The sequence below is a fragment of the Hyperolius riggenbachi genome, chromosome 3 (genome assembly GCF_040937935.1).
Source record: "Hyperolius riggenbachi isolate aHypRig1 chromosome 3, aHypRig1.pri, whole genome shotgun sequence".
In the NCBI taxonomy this organism is placed as follows: domain Eukaryota; kingdom Metazoa; phylum Chordata; class Amphibia; order Anura; family Hyperoliidae; genus Hyperolius; species Hyperolius riggenbachi.
Window position 1 is genome coordinate 316,525,018 of NC_090648.1, and position 23,152 is coordinate 316,548,169.

At 42.0% G+C, this 23,152-nt stretch overlaps 1 protein-coding gene across 5 annotated transcripts in view; it reads left to right on the top strand.

Moving 5' to 3' along the window:
* Positions 1-23,152, top strand: part of TBC1D30 (TBC1 domain family member 30) — a 70,710-nt gene that overhangs the window by 15,674 nt on the left and 31,884 nt on the right. For 3 of the 5 annotated variants that reach the window (XM_068276750.1, XM_068276752.1, XM_068276751.1), the window contains exons 3-5: positions 3,706-3,870; positions 16,766-16,827; positions 23,055-23,120. In XM_068276750.1, the coding sequence (XP_068132851.1) occupies positions 3,706-3,870; positions 16,766-16,827; positions 23,055-23,120 (293 nt within the window). Of the gene's footprint in view, positions 1-3,705; positions 3,871-15,401; positions 15,887-16,765; positions 16,828-23,054; positions 23,121-23,152 lie in introns of those variants that run through there. The other 2 variants (XM_068276754.1, XM_068276755.1) reach the window with 1 other exon arrangement.

A 23,152-nucleotide genomic window follows, 5' to 3' on the forward strand; every position in this document is an offset into this window, starting at 1 on the left:
TGTGCAAGGTAATGTCGATGTTTCCCTATGGCTCAAGTGGGTGATATTACAGTTTAACAGTGTGCTGACCAGGAAGCTGTTATGGGGTAATGGCCATTTTTAAAATGGAGGACGGAGAATTCCATTGATCACTGTGGACAAATGGGGGACGCAGGAGAGGCGAAAGAGATTGAGGAGTAGACTACATCGGAGGTATGTATGACCTCTGTGGTTATTTTAAATTTTTATTTTCAGTTCCGGTTCTCTTTAAGGAAATACATATGGCAGCTTCCATAGGTCTCACACATCTGGTTCCTTTATTAAAGTAAAATTGTACTCTTGCTAACACAAATTGCTATAATCTTGTCAGTATTGCACACATTTTTTTTGGTGTTGTTCAAAACAAGACTATTTCAGTTTTCATCAACCACAACTACCTTGAACCTCAAATAGTGCTATACCTTGGCTAGGTAGCTCCCGCCAATGCTTTTCTCTCGCAGGATCATCACTCCTGAAAACCTGTCAATCCATTATATTTTAGAAGCAGTCGCTCCACAGACTTCAAACTTGCTTGTAGTTTATTGAGAAACTGAACACACATTAGGGGTGCACTGACCGTTCCTGAGGTGTATCACCACCCACAACTACCACCCCTTATATAGGACTACCCATACAGGAAGTCCCACCCAATGTGGACTTTTACGTGCAAGGTTTGACTATCAATTGTATACAATTCCTATACAGGGAACTGCTATACCATCTACACAGCAATAAACAGTGGAGGGGTCATCCTACCTTCCCTGCAACATAAATAATCCATATCATTATTCTTTCCTGCAATAAATCAAGAGAAACCACTTAAGGGCAGATTCGACCAAGAGACAAATATCTCTCTGAATCTTATTAGAGAGAGATCTGTCAGCTGCCCATACACCACAGGCCAATTCCTGATCAGTTTCATGCTAAAATTGATCAGCAATCGGCCATGTGATGCCGCATCCGACCGCCTCGCTGATACTGTCTGCCCTAATGTTTAATGTGCCCCCCGGTGCTCAGCACATGCTATACATCACCTGTCTGCGGCCTCCGTTTGTTCTGGGCTCCCTCCGTTATGTATACACACATACCCCATGTGTTTGCCTAGTAAGGGCGCGTGTGTATGGTGCATGTGTATGGACAGTGGGGGAAGCCCGGTGCATGCAGAGGCCACAGACAGGTAATGTACAGCGTGCACAGGGATATCGTTCCAATATCGCTCGCTGTTACCGCCACGCACCCGATCAAGCAAATTGGACCTACATCTTGCAGCATATCCAGCCGATTAATGTGACCAATTTTGGCCTGAAATTGGTCACATTGTTGGTCAGGCATGCACCTGGCAGCACCGATTTTTATCAGATTTTAGATTATGATAATCAGATGGTCGGTTGGCCGCCAATCGTCTGATGTATGGCCACCTTTTATAACTCACATTTTCATTTAAACTTCTCGGGTTAACACAATCCAATGTTCTTATCCACTTTGGACAATTGACTGTCTGCCACTCATTTTAACCGAGCTTCATTTGACATTTGCACAGAAAGTCAGATTGGCATGCCATGTAAAATGTAAAAAGTGGATCATGTGCAATACACATAACGTTATGCATAGCAGAGCCTGATCTTTTTCACACAATACAGGTTAAGAAAACCAGGTTTGAACTAACTGCTTTTTAATACTTTTTCACTTGCCAGGTGCTGAAAAATAATTCTGTAAGTAAAATAAGAACATGTATCCAGTAAGCAAACCCAGGAGAAGTGTTTGCAGGGCTTGCATTTCAGCACAAATGGGCACAAGTATTTCCTGCATGAATAATTAGGCGCACAGAACAGCCACGGTGGATGTTTCATTTACACATCTGCATAAACTGTGTGACTGTCAGGAAACCTTGGCACGGTCTCGGCAGGCTGTTACAATCAGTGTGAAGCAGCTAAACTGAAAGGAAGCGGTTTAAAATATGTGCAATAAATAAATATATGGATCTGGACTGAAGGGATTTCTTATTTCTCATTTTAAAGTAAACCTATTATATTTAAAAATTAAAAATGCTTGACTCGGGAGAGGGGAGCTTTTGGATCCTGTAGAGGCTTCCCCATTCTCCTCAGCCAGGCCGTTTCAGCAGTGAGACTCCTGAAGCATGTGGCCCCTGCGCAGTAGCATGGACCTAACTGGGCTTTGGCGTAAGCTCATGAAGAGCTGGAACGGGCCAGTGGAGGATGGAGGAAGCTGCTGGATTATCCAGAGGCTTTCCTCCTATTGAGGGGAGTACCCCTTTCTATCCATCTATCCATGTAAAGTTTCCCAAAATGTATTTAGCACATGCTAGAGGTATATTCATGCCATATCCACATGCCTCTGTGCTGTTCATTCCTCTCCTCGTCTAAGGTGTGCTTGGGGACTTTATCATGTTGGAATTCTTCCCTGTGGACTAGTTTTCCAAAGGATGGGATGTTGCTCTGTCAGTATGTCAAAGATAAAATGTATTTGGTTCAGATGGTGTCAAGGTGTGTGGTGACAACAAGGTGAGGAGTACAAAGACAAGTGTGTATTTTCTACAGTCAAGCCTTGTGGTGGGAGTGTCATGGTGTGGAGCTGCATTTGTGATGCAGGCACTGGGGTACTACTGTTCGTTGAGGGAACCATGAATGCCATTATTCATGGTTCCCTCAATGACCTGTAGTACCCCAGTGCCTGCAGCACTCTTGCAGCTCCACACCATGACACTCCCACCACAAGGCTTGACTGTAGAAAATACACACTTGTCTTTGTACTCCTCACCTTGTTGTCACCACACACCTTGACACCATCTGAACCAAATACATTTTATCTTTGTCTCATCAGACAACAGGACATTATTTCATTAATCCTTGTATCTTAGTCTTCTTTGTCTTCAACAAACTGTTTACAGACTTGTGCATCACCTTTATAAGAGGCCTCCTTCTGGGAAGACAGCCATGCAAACCAACTTGAATTGAGTGACGCATCCCATGATGCACCACTCCCAAATATGACATGTATCTCTTTATGCCCCTGAAAGCCAGGCACACATCCAGAACTGCTGGCTCTGTAAAATGTGTAAGCTGGCGGTTCTGGATGTGTCTGGCTTTCAGGGGCATAAAGAGATGAATTGCATATTTGGGAGTGATGCATCATGGAAAACCATACTTGCTCACTTAAAGCTGAATTATTGCAAACACCTTCTATTTCAAGGAGGCAACATGTTGTTTAGTGTTGATCTTTTTAAACTGACCCTTTGGTTTAGGCCTGCACTAAATGGAAATAACAATATAGCCTTGGGTAGGTTTTAGTGAGGGTAAAAAAGTTTCTATACTTGCCTAGCAGTGGTCATCTGAAAATCCCAAACCAATCATTTATTGCGGTGACTACATCCCTACACCGACACCAGTAAATAATTAAATGATCATGGGGGAAGGGTCTGCCATTAGCAGATCTGTGCAAAGCTTCCCTATCCAAACTGAGGAGGATCACATGACTGCTGCTAGGTAAGTTTGTCAATATTTCTAACCTTCAGTCCATACACAAAGGGCCTACATTTCTCTCCAGTGTTCTGTTTAATTTTGAAGCCCAAACCTGTGCTAAGCGTGCATGCTAACCCAGTTGGATAATGCTTATTGCCTGCAAGTTAATATTTTCCCATTATGCATTTGTTTTGTAATTTTGCTATAGATTGCAATGAGCTGAGAACCATACGAGGAGAAATAAAGCGTCGTACTGACGTCCAGTCTGCCAAGCTGCTGCGCCAATTGAAGCAGAAGGACCGACTCCAGCACAAGCTACAAAAAAATTGTGATATTGTTACTGCTTGTCTGCAGGCCGTCTCCCAGAAACGGCGTAAGTACCCATTTGGCATAGAGCTACTAAAAAATTTTTTTTTTTATTATTCGGCTGGCTAGTTTAGCTGACTTTAAAAATGTCCAGATATTGTAGTGTGTTGCATACACGTATGGCTTAATGTGCATGGTTACGGGTTCCAGGCGAAGAGTATGCAGTGGAGCTCTTCTAATATTGCTTAAAGTTAAGGGTTTTGCTATTGTTTCTTCACCCTTATGCAAACAAAATCGTTTGCCATTGCTTTAACTGAAGTATGCTGTAGGGTAAGATACTCATAGGCCTGGTGCACACCAAAAACCGCTAGCAGATCCGCAAAATGCTAGCAGATTTTGAAACGCTTTTTCTTCTTTTTCTGTAGCGTTTCAGCTAGCATTTTGCGGTTTTGTGTAGCGGTTTTGGTGTAGTAGATTTCAGATATTGTTACAGTAAAGCTGTTACTGAACAACTACTGTAACAAAAAACGCCTGGCAAACAGCTCTGAAGTGCCGTTTTTCAGAGCGGTTTGCGTTTTTCCTATACTTAACATTGAGGCAGAAACGCATCCGCAATCCAAAATCTGCAGCAGCCCGGGAGTATGCGTTTCTGCAAAACGCCTCCCGCTCTGGTGTGCACCAGCCCATTGAAATACATTACCCTAGCGGATCCGCACCCGCAAGCGGATCGCAAACCGCAGCAGAAACGCTCTGGTGTGCACTAGGCCATATTGTTGGTTTATCATGTTTTCCAAATGTCTGTTATGTGACACGTCAACGACATCAGAGTGTTTGAGCCTTTTCAGTCTCCTCATGCCATTGGTGGTGTTTGTTTTAATTTTCTTATTACTGAGTGATAGCCAACATTGCATGCAGAGGTTCCCAAAATCACAAGAAGAGTCAGACTTGAAACATTCATTTTTTTTATTATCTATTGAGCGTTACAGACACAGGATGCCATTTGACCAGTCTAGTTTATTGCTGCATTGGATGTCTCATCAATGGGTGGATTCTGACAGATTCTGGAGGAAATTAGCTGAAGGTATTTGCTTGCTGTTGAATCCATTCCACATACTGTATGTGCCAGTATGCAAATTCAACTCCTTTGCATATACAGTACATGTATGCCAGGCTGCACATTTTTATTCACCTACTGGCATTAATACACACCTGAGGTGAGAGGGACGTGGAGCTGACATTTTACTTTTAAACCATGCAAATTGCTTTACTTTCCTGCTGCTCCTCTGCTTCAGATACTTTCAGCCACAGCCCCTGAACAAGCATGCAGGACAGGTGCTCTGACTGAAGTCTGACTGGATTAGCCACGTGCTTGTTTCTGGAGTCTGATTCAGACACTACTGATGCATAGAGAAATATGGAGGCTGTCATATTTATTTCCCTTTAAACAATAGCAGTTGCCCTGCTGATCTATTTGGCTGCAGTAGTGTCTGAATAACACCAGAAACAAGCATGTAGTATTAGAGGCAGATGATCGGCAGAATGCCTAAAGAAACTAATCAGGTGTGACTTTCTTCTTGCCCTTGAAATCCTTGACAGAATAGCCCCATATCTCAAAGTAATGATCACTGTGTCCTACGAAAGGAGGGGGGGGGGGGGGGGGGGGGGGGGCACGGCGGCAGGGTAGCGAGGATTTATACGATGTCAAACTTTGCTGGATGGCTCAGGTAGAGAAGTGGTTATTGTCACAGTCATGTGGTCATAGTAAATGTTTTTTATCTTTTTCAATACCACACGTTTGGAGGGGGCAACCAGCAAGCCAGGATCCTTTGACCATTGTGGAATTCAGTTGTGGGTTTGTTAATCACTTTGTAAAGTTTGCAAATCTTTGTTTCAAGAATGGCTGCCGATTCCTGTACCCAAGCGAGCTAATCCAGGACTGGGGATGGGATGTAGCAAGTGGGGTTAGGACCAACACAGTGCAAAGTTAGTGGTGGCTGGTGACTGGCCCCAAATGAAGGAAATCCATGACTGCCGTATACACAACTTCTGCAATGTGAATTGAGCTGCTGCTCCATTCAATTAATACGTTTTAAAATGGGTAGTTTGGTCCCATGCAGTCTGTGGTGACAGGCCCACTGAGCAGCTCTTTTAATTGCCTGCGTGGATGGTGCCATAATATAGTGTTATTGGGAGACTGGCGAGTGGGGAGCATGCTTGTCTAAAGGGGCCGAAAGATGTCTGCTCTTGCAGTTTTTTTTTTTCTGAGAAATGCTGCAGATGTCTTTTTTAGTCAGGACATCTGAATGGAGAGGCATCAAGCAACCCCAGTGATACAGTTAGGCTGTATTCACAGTGGGACGTTGCGTTTTAATGCAACGTTAAAGTTGCAACGTGTCAGCGTTGAGGTAACTCGCAACGCAACAATTTTTAATGCGACTTTAACGTTGCACTGTGAAAGGCTCATAGGATTAGCATTGCAGCACGGTAAGCTGTGTTATAAGACTTTATAACGTGCGATCATAACGGCCCACTGTGAATGCAACCTCCATGAAAATGTATGTTATATTTTCTGTTATGACAAGATTATGGAAGTTGCTATTTGCAGATGCTAGTTTTCTAATTCTGTTGATATTCTGGCATGAACTGATATGCAGGCGAGTTGTTATATCAATCTGTATTTTCTGTTTCCAGGCAAGTGTGTTTTTTTTGTTTTTTTTAATATATAAATATATATATATATATATATATATATATATATATATATATATATATATATATATATATATATATATATATATATATATATATATATATATATATATATATATATATATATATATATATATATATAATATATATATATTATATATATATATATATATATATAATATATTTTTTTTATAAAGGCATAACATGTTTTGTATGTGTCTTTGACGTGTGAAGCATGTGCTTTCCTGACAATGGCACATACAGGGAATTTCCATGGCACTGTTCACACTATGGACCAGATGCATGAGGATGCGGTAACATTGCCATGTGCAAGGCAGCACATGGCAATTTTTAACAGTATTAACGGCAGGGGGGAGGGGGGGGGCATTACCCTATTAGTGCAATGCCAGAGCTACATGTGCATTGCGATGTTAATGTGCGGTACGCTGCCCATGCACCACATGTTACGATAGCGGCTTTCCCGTAGCTTCAGTATTGTGCTAATATGGTAAAATGCACTGGTTATTGGTGTGCTTCTCAACATAGCCATTCACTGTAAGAAATGGGCTGTGAAAATGCCTACAGTCAGACATGCATTTATCTTTTTTTTTTTTTTTTTTTTTGTGTGTGTGCATTTTCATGTGTTTTGCAATGCATACAGTGTGAATGCGGTCTTGTAGACCAAGGTTTAAAGTTAGAGCTTTCAAAAGGTGGTCAGCAATGGCAGTTGCCATATTTGTCTCTTGACAAGTGTACTTGGGAACAGCGTTTCATATGCCTGAATACATTAAGCTAAGCTGTGTGAAGTGTGCGCTTTGCGGACTGCAGGCGCTGAATCCTATGCTTTGGCGTTGGAATGTGCACAGATGTCTCACTCCCACACAGCATGAGCTAATGATGTTTTTCACTATCTTAAAAAGGACTGTTAGAAAGTTCATCATCGGGGAAAGGGTTTTCTCAACATAGAGCGGAGTCTCTTAGTGGTTCTCTTAGGGACATGTAAACTGGACATATTTATTAAAATTCATGCATTAGATAAAATAATAGAGCATCCCTAACTTGCTTCACTTTCAATAAGTACCTTTTGTTTTCATAAATGAAAAGGTTTTAATCATATGTGCCTACATTTTAATTACACAAATTCAAATAATGTTTTTCTCCTATGAGATACATTTTGATATTCCCTTTTTTTTCAGCACTTTGGAATTTAAATTATGAAAAATTAAGTCAAAAAGTATTAAAATTATTTTCCATATATTCTTGTTTCCTGATGGTTGCAAAGGCATTTCATTGGCCCAGGTTTGAAAAGATCACTTAGGAGAAAACTCAGGAGTAACAGTTAATTGAATAGGGGCCATGGTCTCTGGTAATAGGAGTCATGGGCATGTTTCACAGCTTTATGAATAGCAAGCAGAACACAAAGGGCTTGATTCACTAAAACAAATAGCATGCCTTATCTGAGTTAACACGCCTTATCGGAGATGACATGCCTGATCAGAGTAGCATTGTGAGCACTACGAACCCCGCAGGGGCTCAGGGCAGGACGAGTGGAGCTCTCTTCATTGCCAATTAGCAGGCATAAGTTCGTAGCGCTCGCTATGCTACTATATGGCGTGTTAACTTGGAGGCATGCTATTTATCTTAGTGAATCAAGCCCAAAATGTCTCTTACTTTAATCAGACTCTGGACAGTAGACTTGTGATGAAATAAAGTACGACGGCTTTAAAAGAGAACCTACAAACCTGCATGTGTATTGAGAAAATATAGCTGCCAGTGTGTCGAGGAATTGCACAATCTGATAAGTGGGCTACTGGAGTAAATGAGACAAGAAGACCTGAAATGAGACCTAAAATTCATAAATGAGACAAGACCTGAAATGAGTGGCATGCTACTACAATAGCAGAACCAGTGGTGTAGCAATATCGGGATGCAGAGGGCTGTGACCGCACCGGGGGGTCCCTGGACAAGAGGTGCCCTCCTTCATCCATCTTATTAGCATTTTGTTGGTGCTATACTGGTAATGAACACCGCTATTTGTGCATTGTATAGGGGTAATCCTTAACAAACTGTTTCTGTACTCCAAGTACACCTCTCTGACACTGCAGCTGTCCTTAGTAGGTTTTAGGGCTCCATGTCAAAAGCAGGCTTGGGGCTCCATGTGGAACTCGCACTTGGGCCCCAAGCTCCTTAGTTACACCAATGAGCAGAACTAATCGGAGAGGATATGAAATGTGTATTTTTGGATGGATGGGCAGAAGCCCCTCGGCCACACTGAAAGACCACTAACTTCCCAATACTGCAATATAGCGAAGAAGCTGCTTTCACAACTTGACATGCTCCGATTATACATTACAACCAAGATGCAGGAAGATCCATAAGAGCTGGATGTGTAGTCAGTACCTAAAGCTGTAATATCCTATCCCCATGCTTGAAGATTTCAGTGAAACCCTCTTGATAATCCCCACCATACCCTCTGCAATCCTAGAAATGATCAAGCAGAGCAACAGTACATACCCTATGGAAAATCATGTTGGAGGCTTAGATTAACACAAGTCAGAGAGAATTCAGTCAACTAAAGAAGGGTGTTGAAATTAAGAATAAGACACAATCGGTGTAAAAATATACTAGCCTAACTCTATCTGATGCCATGGAAACTGCTAAGAAAAACAAAAACGTTCACAGATTTAAAGTGTATGGTCAAGTTTACTCTCCAGGATGTCATTCCCTTATCAAAAAAACACCACCCTCATCCTTAAATGAGTAAACAGAAGGGGCAGGAGGGTTGAGACAAGAGCAAAGAACTGAAAACCGGGAAAGGTGCAAAGGGAAAAGAGGTAAGCGAAGGAAAAGGAAGCAAATGAGGGAGAAAACCAAAGAAGAGACCAAAAATACAAAGTGAGAGTAAAGAAAAGTAAGAGGATTGAGAACTAAAGGAAAGCCAACAGGAGAAAGGGGGATCTTCACAGCCAGGATAGTGTGAGGAGCAGCTCTGCCCACTTTGGGGGGGGGGGGGGGTCACTTAGCCTCCAAAGCTGAAAACTCCCATAGGTGAGTATGAGGGGACTTTGGGTGGCAGTGTTATTTGTGTTAGGTTGAGAGGGAATTCCCAAAAAATATAAATTGTATTAACAAAAAAACCTCCCTAACCCCCCCCCCCCCCCCCCCCCCCAAGTAAGCATTTGCTGGGAAAGATGAATAAGAGGGGTTTTCTAGGATTGTTTCTCTTTTTTAAACAATTTAACACATTACGAAATTACGTGTCTTTTGTGTTCTTTAATTTTGTGCTTGCCTGGAATACAACTTAATTCTGCATCAGGTCCTTTCTGGATTCACTCTTGGTAAGATCACTAAAGTTTGAGTTTAAAAATGTTTTGTTTTCATGGAAAGATGTCGCTGGTTGAGGTAAAATTGTTATCTAAAAAAAAGTGTTTCCCTCTCCAAGATGAAGTGTGATGACTCCCCATATTTTAGCACCATTAGTGTGTAACATGATATTTTACAAAATGAGCAGGACACTAATCAAATTATAGCCTACAGCAGGTGTTTCCATAGCAGCCTCCTTTTTAAAATGCAGCTGCACATGGAAAGACTGGATTTAATGCTTGACTTATCTGCAAAGTGCTACATGGCCCGGTAAGTTAATGGATGAGGAGAGAAGTGTGGTTAATGGACAGAGAGAGCAGAGTTTAGATTAATGAGAGTGATGCTTCAGGAAATAAGATCTGTGTCCCAGCACAGCAAAGTATTTTCTCCTACCTTGGCATTGTCTACATGGGTTTTGTTTCCACAGAGAAAAATATTATGTATAAACCACTTTCTTTGTCATATTTCTGCTAGCTATTCTTTAAAATGTGGATCTCAAACCTGCTACTATTTTTAAGTTTTTGATTGACAACGGTTTGTGCTATATGCTTCCACTGGGGTGACGTACCGTAATATCCGTTTTCTAATTCTGATGATACTGTGAGCATAACCTGCTCTTTCCTCTCACTTTAGTGCATTGTTCCTGGTTAACGAATGAGCTGTGGACTGTGGGTTGGTTCTTAAATTTGTATGTAGTTTGGAACACTGCTCCCAGTGTCCCTCTATGCATCCTCTGTCCCCCTGTGCTACAGTGTTTCTCTGTTCCTCCACTTGACCCCGCTCCCAGTTTTCCACTCTGTGCCACCTCTGTCCTCCTATACCTCTGTGACCCTCTGTGCCTCCAGTGTCCTTTTTCGTTTTATCACTGTTCCCTCTGTGCCGCTTCTTGTCTGCCTGTGCCGCCTCCTGCTGCCCTCTGTGCTTCCTCCATGTCCCCTATGCCCTCTCTGCTCTTCCTCCGCTCCACCTGTGCCACGTCCTGTCACAATTTGCCAACACTGTGCCTCTTTTGGTCTCCCTGTGCACCCTTCTGTCTCTCTGTACATCTTCCTGTCACTCTGTGCCCTTCTCCTGTCACCCTGTGCCACCTCCTGTCAGTGTGTCCACTGGGTGCCGTCCCCAGTCTCTCTATGCCCGGGGGGGGGGGGGGGGGACGTCTAGTGCACAGCATGACCCTCAGCTTAACCAGATGGGAAGTAAATGAGAATCACGAGGAACATGGACAACAATAAAAGTCCAACAGACATTATTTACCGTATTTCTCTGACTATAAGACGCTCCTAACCATAAGACACACCTAGATTTAGAGGACAAAAAACAGAGGGAAAAGATGTATACTAAACCTGGTGCATCCATGGTGCAGGGGCATCTTGTGTATTATGCCCACTTTGTACTTCATGTCCCCTTGTACCTTTTTTGTGTCTCCCTATGTCCTCATTCCCCCTTGTGTCCCCCCTCTATGCCCCTTTGTGTTTCCCTTGTGTCCTTCTCTATGCTCCTTTGTGCCCCCCATTTGTCCCCCTCTGCATGGGTACAGTACAGGGAGTCCTTGACATTGCGATGGGTTAGAGCAGGCATGGGCAAACTCGGCCCTCCAGCTGTTACGGAACTACAAGTGCCACAATGCATTTGCCTTTATGAGTTATGACTATGGCTGTAATGCATTGTGGGAATTGTAGTTCCTTGACAGCTGGAAAGTTTGCCCATGCCTGCGTTAGAGGTATGTATTGGCAGGCGTTCACAAGTCAGGAACTCCCTGCATTTGGACTATGACGCAGTGACTTTTTCCCCCAGTCTTCTAGTCCAAAAAATACAGTATTTATTTTGTCCTATATGTCCTGCATTTATTACAAGGGTGTGTATTCGATAGTGTACAAAAGAGGCGCCATTTTTATAGCTGGCAATCTAATAATGATTTATTACAATCCATATCCAGGTGTAGTGGCTGCAATCAATGATAGCTAATGTTCCTGGTGGCGTAGTGGCAATGTATCTGGTAGTGCAAATGAATTGGTATTGTGCATTGGTGTAGGACCCCTGGTGGAGCAGTGTTCCCAGTAGTAGTAGTATTTCTGTTAGTTCAGTTCTGTAATGGTAATATTTCTGGTAGTTTAGTGCTGTTATGTCGCTGTTGGTAATATTTATGTTGGTACTGTAATGTCCTTGGTGTTGGTATTCTACTGGTGTAGTAATATCCCTGGTTGTAGTATTCTTTTTTTGGGGCAGTGTTAATGTTCTTGTTCCCCGGTGGCAATATTCCTTTTGGTGCAGTGATGTAATTTCTCTGGTGATAATGCTGTTGTTGTACTGTAGAGCTAGTATATCTCTGGTGGTATTCCTGTTGGTGCAGTGCTGTAATCTCCCAGGTCATAATGTTGCTGTTAGTTCAGTGCTGCAATGCTAATGGTGGTAATATTCCTGTTGGTGCAGTGATGTAATTTCTCTGGTGGTAGTGTGCTTATTGTTGTACTGTAGAGCCAGTATGTCTCTGGCAGTATTCCTGTTGGCGCAGTGCTGTAATGTTCCAGGTCATAATGTTGCTGTTAGTTTAGTGCTGTAATACTGATGGTGGTAATATTCCTGCTGGTGCTGTGCAGTGATGTAGTGACCCTGGTGGTAATGTTGTAGTGCTAGAATGTCTCTGGTGGTATTCCTGTTGGCGCAGTGCTGTAATGTCCCAGGTCATAATGTTGCTGTTAGTTCAGTGCTGTAATGCTAATGGTGGCAGTATTACTGTTGGTGCAGTGCAGCAATGCCTCTGCTGGTAGTATTCTTGTGTGTGCAGAGATGTGATGTCTGAGTTGATAATATTCCTGTTGGTTAAGTACTGCAATGTCCCTGGTGGTAGTGTTTCTATTGGTGCAATGGAGTAGTATCCCTGGTGCTAACCTCAATATGCAAACAGGAATATTATCCCCAAGGATCCAAGGACATTGCTGAACTTACAGAAATATGATGTCCCTGGTGATGATATTCTTGTTGGTGTAGTGATGTAATGTTCTAGGTGATCATTTTTCTATTTGTGCATTGTTGCAATGTCCCTAATGATGATCCTGTTTGGTGCAGTGATGTAGTGACCCTGGTGGTAATGTTCTTATTGTTGTACTGTTACAGCTAGTATGTCTCTGGTGGTATTCCTGTTGATGCAGTGCTGTAACGTCCCAGGTCATAATGTTGCTGTTAGTTCAGTGCTGTAATGCTCATGGTGGCAATATTCCTGTTCGGTGCAGTGATGTAGTAATATTACTATTGGTGAAATTATGTAATGTCCTAGGGGATAATATTCCTGTTGGTGCAGTGATGTAGTGGCCGTGGTGGTGGTGGTAGTAGTAGTATTGCTATTGGTGAAATTATTTATTTAATGTCCTAGGTGATAATATTCCTTTTGGGGTAGTGACCCTGGTAGTAATTTTACTATTGGTACCCTTTAAAAGCTCCGCGATGAAAGACAGAAAAATGCAAGATATTACCAATATTAGAATATTGGTACGTTTACAGATATCTGACTATCGTCCTGTTATCCTATTCTCACACTTAACCTTCCTGCATATATACCGAATACTAACCTACCCCCTACCTACACCTAATGTCCTCACCACTACTGACATTAATGGTAACCACCGATTACATTTTGCCCCCTTCATATGTGGCGTTGCTGTACTCTCCCCCACCACAGCTTGTTGCAGTGGCCATTAGTCTTTATGAGATAGGCCTCTGTACCTGAGGTGCAGTGCGATGCAACAGAAGGGCCCCAAGCACTGCAGGGTAATGCAGAAGCTGCAGTGCATTACCCTTTGATTCCCAGAAGTAAATAACCGTCACACCGTGGTGCAAAATTTCAGTGATCACAACGCCATAGTGTGCAACTGGCCTTAATAGTAAAGTGCCATGTCCAAATTTAACAGCTTGCGCTATTATCTGCTCCATCTGTAGTGCTTATATTCCGGTTAGTGCAGTGCTGTAATGTCATTGTTAGTAGTACCCTTGTGGTTGCAGTGATGTAATATCGCTAGTGATAATATTCCTGTTAGTGCAGTGAATGGTTCACTGATGGTATAGTGAAACTCCCTGCCTGTCTCTGGTTCTATAGTGTGTACTCGTTGCTAGCATTGTTCCGACTAGTGCAGCGGTGTAAAATTCCTGGTGGTATACCATTGTAATGACCCCGTTGATAAAGAGATTGTCCTTGCTAGTAACATTCCCGCAAGTGATTGGTCTCTGCTGGTGCAGCAATGTAAAATCTAGTAGTGCAGTGGTGTAATGTTCCTGGTGGTAATATCACAGTTAGAGCAGTGGTGTCCCTGGTGGTGTAGTGGTGTACTAACCTGATGGGGCATCTCTGCAGAGAGGAGAAAGTCTTTTATCCCTGACTTTACTTGAGGCTAATGTCATGTGGCATATTGGGTAATGCAGACTTCCCAGAACAGTTAGCAGAGGGGTTTCCTGGAATCTCTGGATGTGTTTATGCCAACTGCCCTTATGTGTCCCGATTATATAACATCATGACTTGATTGGATTTCATATGACTTTAGAAGCAAAGGTTTTTAAAAACTGAACTCATTCAGGACCTTGTTTAATCTGATTTAAAATGGAAACAATCAGTGGACATTAGTACAAATCATCCATAGAAGCTATAGATGCTGAAACATTCCATGAAGAAAATGTACACCAATATAGTTTTGGTTACTGAACGCAGATCTACAAAGGCCTTTACTTCCTAAGAACAGTAGTTACAACCTAGCTATCCCTGCCATGTAATGACCTGCATAGATCACATGGATAGTACCAATAAGAGCTAGATACTGTTTTGGGTCATCAGACTGAAATGATAGCGTCCCCCTCCCCCCCCCCACCTTGGCCAGTTGCTATTTATTTATGTTTGGGGAAAGAAAGGTGGTGGGGGCAGGGGGAGGTATTGTACAGTGACAGATCAGGCAAGCACTGGACTCAATCTGAGCAGCTCCTGTTTGTGTTCTGGAGAGGGTAGGGGGAGAGCCCAGCAAGCGTATACACATTTGCACCCTGACAAAGTTTTCCAACTTGCTCAGTTGCATTCCTACGCAACCGCCCCCAAATCCCTCAGATTTTGCAATGTATGCCAGAGAACTCAGATGTGAGGTCAATGCCTGATGGGGCTGAAATAATACAGATCAGGAAACTGCTGTCTTGTCCAGGACCAGCGGTATATTGCATGCATAATTCTGGACAATATATATCAAGTGAAGTGTGACCACACATTGCCTAACCCTTTGATTTTTCATTGAATTAAAATGTAAGTAACTGAAGTGCATCAGCATTTTTCCTTTGAATGAATCCTTAGTGCCTTCCTTTGGACGGTTATTGATTTTTTTTCAGCAGAATGTATGTGTCGATAATGAAATAAAATGCAATTTCCACTGCATGTTCTGCAGGCTTGTAGCTAGGTAAAGCTGTGAGAGTTGGGCATAGGGAATTAAATGGTGTATCTTCAGAAAGAGCTGGCTCCCTTGCAGAATGATGATATAATTGTTGGTAGGTGGAGCATCGCTACCCCAGTCCCTCCTCATTTCTGCATCTACACACAGTTGCCTCTGCAGTGCAGATTTCCTCGACAAAAGACAGCTTCTGGAAACTGACTGCATTAAACCTGCTCTGCTACAGATCTTTTATGATTGCTAGGAGAAGAAACCATGGTAATCTTGATTTGTGCTACTCCCTAATGATCTGGGCAGTGTATACAGGCTGGATGTTTCCTAGTCGGTAAACAGATGCATTTGCTCATTGACGGAAGCGAGCTGCCTTTGAAAGGCTTTTGGATTCAGCAGCTGTCATCTGGGCTGCCTTTGTGCCTATAGGATTTCATACAAGCTCCTAGATGAGACAGGAAAGGATACCTTGCAGCCTGCGACGAGGGGGAAGATGCTTGAAGAGGCAAAATGCTGGAGGAGTGGGGAACATTCTTAGCAATGTGCTTAAGAAGAGAAACTGCATTTCCAGAACAGCTCCCCGATTGCTGTGCACCCTGGAGCCAGGTGAGTAGATAGCACTGTTCACAAAGCCTCTTGTGATCTAACTAGGATGGGGTTCCTTGGGGTTAAGCTCACCATCTTGTGTGTTAACTCTTGCGTAGGATGGCTTGGGTGTATTGAGTCACTAAATGTCAGCAGCATCATAGATTTCTCTCTCTCTCTCGCTTGTCGTCTATTCTAGATTAGTTTGTATTTTGGAAGGGGTTATTAATCATGGCTTAGCCATACAGTGTACGGATAATCAGCTTACCACTAGTTGCTTTGTTATTCATCTGTATTGTGTTGTAATCCAATCGAAAAGGAGGCACAAGGGACTTCTCTCTTCATGATGGAAGCACCTGGTACTGAAGCTTGCAGGAAAGGCAGCTTGCTGTGTTGTGCTTGTCGCTGTTTTATTGCAGATGGATGTGAGCGTGTGTAGCTTTTGCTTTCATGGGTCAATGTGCATCAAGATGTGGTAGACACATGCCTCCCTAGTGAAATGAGTGCAGATTTCTTGGTGAGATGAGTAGGGCTTCAGCACTGGACAGCGCCCCTGCACCTCCTGCTCCTCTCCACAACCATACTTCTGAATGAGACAATAAGGCTTTGCAGCTTCCTGGCTGTCATCTCTCAGCGGTCATCATCCTTGTACTTACACGGCAGCTGTTCTACTCTGCTTTTAATAAACCTTGTAGTGTTATTATTTACTAAAGAAAGGGTGGAGTGCAATAAACCTGTGTTTGTACACAGCTATACTTTTTCAGCAGACAGTCTGCTGTGTATTACCCTGTTCATGAGCAGAACATGGCTTCAGCTTACCTTACATCTTCTGAACATTGCTAATTATGTTTGTTTTGAATTGCTAGATTGTAAATTTACCATATTTTTTCCCCTTCCCAGGGGTGGACACAAAATTAAAATTTACACTTGAACCGTCGCTGGGACAGCATGGATTTCAACAGGTATGCTGATCCATATGAATCCAGTGTTCTGGACAAAACTCTGTATGAACAATGCTCTGTATTTTGAATGTGGATATTATTATATTTTACATTTAATAACATCACTTTATAGTCAGCCTGGGTATTATTGTATTGTCTAGATTTTAGCATTCTAATTTGTATCAGTTCTAAATTCACCATGCTGCATGAGATAATATAATGGATGCTCAACCCATTACAGTATAACGGAAGTGCTAGCCACTCCATCCAACAACTGTACAAACGGGCGGTGGGACATTGCCATTCGTATTTGTGGTAAATGGACAGACCTCTTAACTTGATGCATTGACCTTTTTAATTAGTCAAAATATGCATTTTATTTTTTTATACAAGCACAATTTCTGTTACTGCCCAGCTAAGAGGCCTTTCAGAGATGGCAGCTAATAATTTGTTCTTGGTTTCAGTATCCTGCCAATTGAATTACTTGCCATCATTGGAGAACATAAAATATACACTATATGGCTCTCTTATCCTGTCCATTACAGATGGAGGGAAGTCTCTCCCACTTCCTGCCTCTGCAACATTTGCTAGGAGACAAGAAAGCAACATTGTCACCATATCTCGAGTTGGGCATAAGTCTCCCCATTGGGACATTTGGTCTGGTGAATGAATGCTGTCAAAAGTGGGATTTCCCCAAATTACCTGAAAGCTTCTGTTTTTGAAACAGTCTCAGGGCAGATATCTTTTTTAATAAGAACAGAAATAATCTACTTCTCCCTCATTGTCTTATTTCATATGAATGTGATTAGCAACAAATACAAGAGCCATGTCTCTCACTGTACTGAGTATTAAGATTTTTATAGTAATTTCTGCCTTGCAGCCTTTATGCCTATGTTCATATTATCGATTTATTTTTAATATTTACATGCTATTAACTTTTTTTCCTAGTTTAATGGGGATTTTTCATATGAGTGGCTATGTAAATGGGAGATGGCAGATTAGACACTGCAGCAACAGTCTTTATTTTTACGAGACCCTGTTGTAGAGAGTCGGGATGTGTGGATGAATTCTGTGAAGCTGATTTCACAGGAGAAAACTGGTATAAGTGGCCTGAATTTTATTTTACAGAAAAGTCTTTCTTTTGCAGTGTTTAACTATTTAGTGAAAGTATGTTGTGTTTTTTTGTTTTTTTTTGTTTTGAATGGGATAGTTCAGAGATAATGAAACCTTTGTTGGCCCTCCCCACCTACCTCATCAATAATGAATAGGCTGTGGGCTACAGGGCTACAGAGGTTGCATGGCATGGTCATGTGATCTACATAAACCTAAGTTTGTGCGGGATTATGCAAATTTTATGCAGCTTCAAAATGGACCAATCGATTTGATTGCTGCATGTATTGGGATACAAAACTTGCATAAACCGTCCCAACCTATCAGGGCTGTGGAGTCGGAGTCGTGGAGTCGGAGTCGTGGAGTCGGGCAATTTTGGGTGCCTGGAGTCGGAGTCGGGAAAAAATGCACCGACTCCGACTCCTAATGAATTTGTAACTGTAATTAAAATAAAAAATATGATAAAATGTTCTATTTCTCAGATAATAGTCATTACAAATAATGTATATATACAGTATATATACAGTAATAGCTGTGCTTAGTCCACAAAAATGAAATAAACCAATCAAAATTAGTTACTTGTGCTGCTTCAATAAAGCAGTCCCCGTATTTTTAAGGTCAGATATACATATCTGATTGTGACTGTATATATGATGTGTACACAGGAATCTCTTATATATACTAAATAACATCTATGCTGTAAGAATAAAGCCTGATGTGTAGCTGTGTCACTAATAGAGATGGTCAACGAGATGGAAATAATTCTGCATTGATGCTGATTTATGCAAATGTATGCACTCCCTTTGCTGATGAAATCAAATAATTTGATATGTTGTTAAAATTTGGTTTGGTGACTACAAATTAAAGGGTAACTGAGACGGATGAAAAGTAAAGTTTTATACATACCTGGGGCTTCCTCCAGCCCCCTTCAGGCTAATCAGTCCCTCGCTGTCCTCCACCACCCGGATCTTCTGCTATGAGTCCTAGTAATTCAGCCAGTCAGCGCTGTCCGGCCGCATGCCGCTCCCACAGCCAGGAACATTCTGCACCTGCGCAATAGTGCTGCACAGGTGTAGTATGCTCCTGGCGGCGGAGTGTGTGCATGCGCACTACGCCTGACTGGCTCAAGTACCTGGACTCGTAGCAGAAGATCCAGGTGGCGGAGGAGGACAACGAGGGACTGATTATCCTGAAGGCGAATTTCATCTGTCTCAGGTTTACTTTGTTACACAGTAGTACTATACTCTACATATGCACTCCCCACAGAGCTGCAGGGAATCCACTGAGAATGCTGTGCACATTGAACACAGAGGTGTTGTCTGTTTACAATCTCCTCATTCCCCTGCAGAGTACCTGCACATCATTCTTACATGTACCCACACTTACACTGCCTAGGGCCTGATAGATGTTCTTTGTTCCGGTTTGTACCTTTTACAAGTACTCTTACCAAGGACTAGTTTTAGTCTAAAGGGAATAAATATAGTAGTCTACATATCCTTCTCACTTCAGTTGTCTTGTAAAATTCCTAAGCGTTAGCAGTTAAGAGACGAATTTCATGTTACATACTTTTAATCAACAAAATTGTAATATGCAAATTAGAGGAGTCGGAGTCGGTGGAATCCTAAACTGAGGAGTCGGAGTTGGAGTCGGAGTCGGTGGATTTTTGGACCGACTCCACAGCCCTGCAACCTATCACATGCATGTATAAAGGTGCGTACACACATGCGACTATAGTCGTTTGTAACGATCGTTCCCCGATCTTTACCAACGACGATCGTTACAAAAAACGAACCAACGACTATTAAGGCAAACGATGAACGAGGCAAATCGCTACAAAACAAAGTTCTGTCTAGGCGGATTTTTACCACCGACGATCGTTAGCAAAAGTGGTACATCGTTGGAAACGATCGTTCGTACCAGGCTGGACATGCGTACTTCACTTTTTCTCCAAGGAACTTTACAATTTTATGCGCAGGCGCATTAAGTGCTTTTACGTGGTGTAACGTTCGTTCTAACGATGTGATCGTTACACACTTTTTACAACTAACTTTACTTCGGTCGTTCTTTCGTCAATTAAAAGTTCGTTCGTCGTCCTCAACGAACGATCGTTGTCGCATGTGTGTACGTAGCATAATGCACAATGGCTGTGTCAGGGTGCATTTATTAGGCTAACATTTAATATCACTTTGAGATATTTACACGTTTGTTATTCACAAACAACCATGCAAAGTGTGGGTTACACAAGTCCCAATAACTGGTTTCATGGGACACAATTTTGCACACTGAACTTTGGTAATCTCTAATTATTTTGTACTGGCTGATGACCCGGCGTTGCCCAGGTATGCATTTGGCTGGTGTTGGGTCCGCCCACTTTTTCTAACCCTAACACACAAACACTCAATGACCAAGATTGTGAGCTTTGGCATCAATCATTTTGTATATTACCATAGAAATCAAATAAATCAGATTGGCGGTTTGTGACTAACCCCCCCCCCCCACCCCCTCTCCAGCATTTGAACCCCAGTTACCCAATGACCATCTGTATCAGGTTTGAGGCATCTGCTATTAACAGTGTAAAAATGGCAGCAATATAAATATTCCTATTGAAAATCAACAGCTGAATTTTGATTGACTATTATAGGCTCCACCCACTTCCTGAATATTAATCTGTCACCCATTGACCATCTGGGCAAAGTTTGAGAACCCTGCCATTAACAGTGTAAGAAGGCCTGCAATTTATATTTTCCCAGTGAAATTTGTTTTGGCTCTGCTCACTTTTTGTAACCTGGACACAGTCACTCAATGACCAAGTTTGTGAGCTTTCGAGTCCTTGGCATCATTAAAAACAAATCTTTTCTGAATTTGATGCCAAGTGACACAATGACCAACTCTACCAGGTTTGATGCTTGTGCCATTAACATTGCAAGAATGGCAGCAATTTTAATATTCCCCTTTGAAAATCAACACGTGAATATTGATTGGCTTTCTTCGGCTCTACCCACTTTTCTGAATATTAATCCCAGTCACCCAATAACAAACTGTGCAAAGTTTGAAAACCCTGCCATTGACAGTGAAGAAGGGCTGCAGTTAACATTTTCCCATGGAAATCTGTTTTTGACTCCACCCAATTTTTGTAACCTTGACACACAGTCACTCAATTACCAAGTTTGTGAACTTTCGGGATCCTGGCATCAAAATTGTGTGAATGGAAGCAGTTTATCCAGCAAAAAAAATCTGATTGGCTGTTTGTGGCTCCTTCCTTTTAGTCACTTAATGACCAACTGTACCAGGTTTGAGGCCTCTCCCATTAACAGTGTAAGAATGGCAGAAATTTCAATATTCCCCTTGAAAATCAAAAGGTGAATTTTGATTGGCTGTTGAAGGCTCCACCTACTTTTCTGAGTATTAATTCCAGTCACCCAGTGACCAACACTGTCAAGTTTGAGAACCCTGCAATTAACAGTGTAAGAATGGCTGCAGTTTATCTAAAAAGTTAGTTTGTTTTGGCTGTTTATAACCTTGACATACAGTCACTCAATGACCAAGTTTATGAGCTTCAATAAGTTGCATTTGTAGCCCGTCCCATTTTCCGAATTTAAACCCCAGTCTCCCAGTGACTGACTGTACCAGACCTGAGGCATCTGCCATTAAGAGTGTAAGAATGGCAGCAATGTAAATATTCCCCTTGAAAATCAATAGGTGAATTTTAATTGGCTGTTGTAGGCTCCACCTACTTTCCTGAATATTAATCCCAGTCATCCAGTGACCAACTGTGTCAAGTTTGAAACCCCTGCCAATAACAGAATGGCTGAAATCAATCTAACAAATCTGATTGACTGTGGCTCCACCCCTTTAGTGAATTTAGACCCTAGTCACCCAGTGACTGACTGCATCAGGTTTGAGGCTTCTGCCATTAACAGTGTAAGAATGGTAGCAATGTAAATATTTGACCTATAGTTACTCAATTACCAAGTTTATGAGCTTTGGGGTCCTTGGTATCAATTTGCATATTCCCATTGAAATGAATCAAATCTGATTGGCTGTTTTTGACAGCAATTTAAATATTCCCCTTGAAAATCAACAACTGTGCAAAGTTTGAGAACCCTGCCATTAACAGTGCAAGAATGGCTGCAGTTTATATTTGACCAGTGAAATTTGGTGTTGGCTCTGCCCACTTTCTGTAACCTTCACACACTCACTCAAAGTTCCTGCCATCAAAAATGTGTGAATGGAAGCAGTTTATCCAGCAAATAAATCGGACAGGCTTTTTGTGGCCCCACCCCTTCAGTGAATTTTGACCTCAGTCTCCCAATGACCGACTGTAGCAGGTTTGAAGCCTCTGCCATAAACCGTGTAAGAATGGCAGCAGATTAAATATTCTCCTTGAAAATCAATAGGTGAATTTTGATTGGCTGTAGGCTCCACCCACTTTCCTGAATCTGTCACCCAGTGACCAAGTGTGGCAAGTTTGAGAACCCTGGGATTAACAGTGTAAGAATGGCTGCAGTTTACATTTTCCCATTAAAAATGAGTGGCTGAAATTTGATTGGCTGTTTTATGTTCCACCCACTTTTCCTGGATTTTTAACCTTAGTCACCAAGTGACCAACTGTGCCAAGTATGGGGACTCTGGCTTGAGTTCTGTGAGAATAGCAGCCTTTTACATTTTTTTTCCATTGACATGAATGGGTGAAATCTGATTAGCTGTTTGTAGCTCCGCCCAGGTGTGCAGGGGGGACGCGAGATCCCCAGAACCTCTCATCCCAGGTAGTAAGGTATCTGTAAACCAAGTTTCGTTCACACGATTTTATTTATATAGATTAATTAAGCTGATCTCTCTTTCCCATAAGCTGAAATGAATTCTACAAGTCTCACTTGCAGCGTACACTAATATTTGTATGGTAATTCCGGTTACCTGGTTAAAAAGCATAACATTGTAGAACTATTTTTAAATCGAAATATGGTGAATATGTAAACTATTATGAAATAACCATAGACTCAGTCTAGTATTTTTAGGTGTCCTTGGTCAACCTGTTTTAAAACTGAAGTTGTTTTGGTCATGTATGAATTAAGATAAATGTGTATGTATAATGCCTGTTGGAAACGAATATGGATTTATTTTGTTTCTTGTTTTTCAAGTGGTATGATGCACTCAAAGCTGTTGCTAGACTACCCACTGGAATACCAAAAGAATGGAGGAGGAGAGTAAGTTCTTAGTAACATTATAATACACTAGT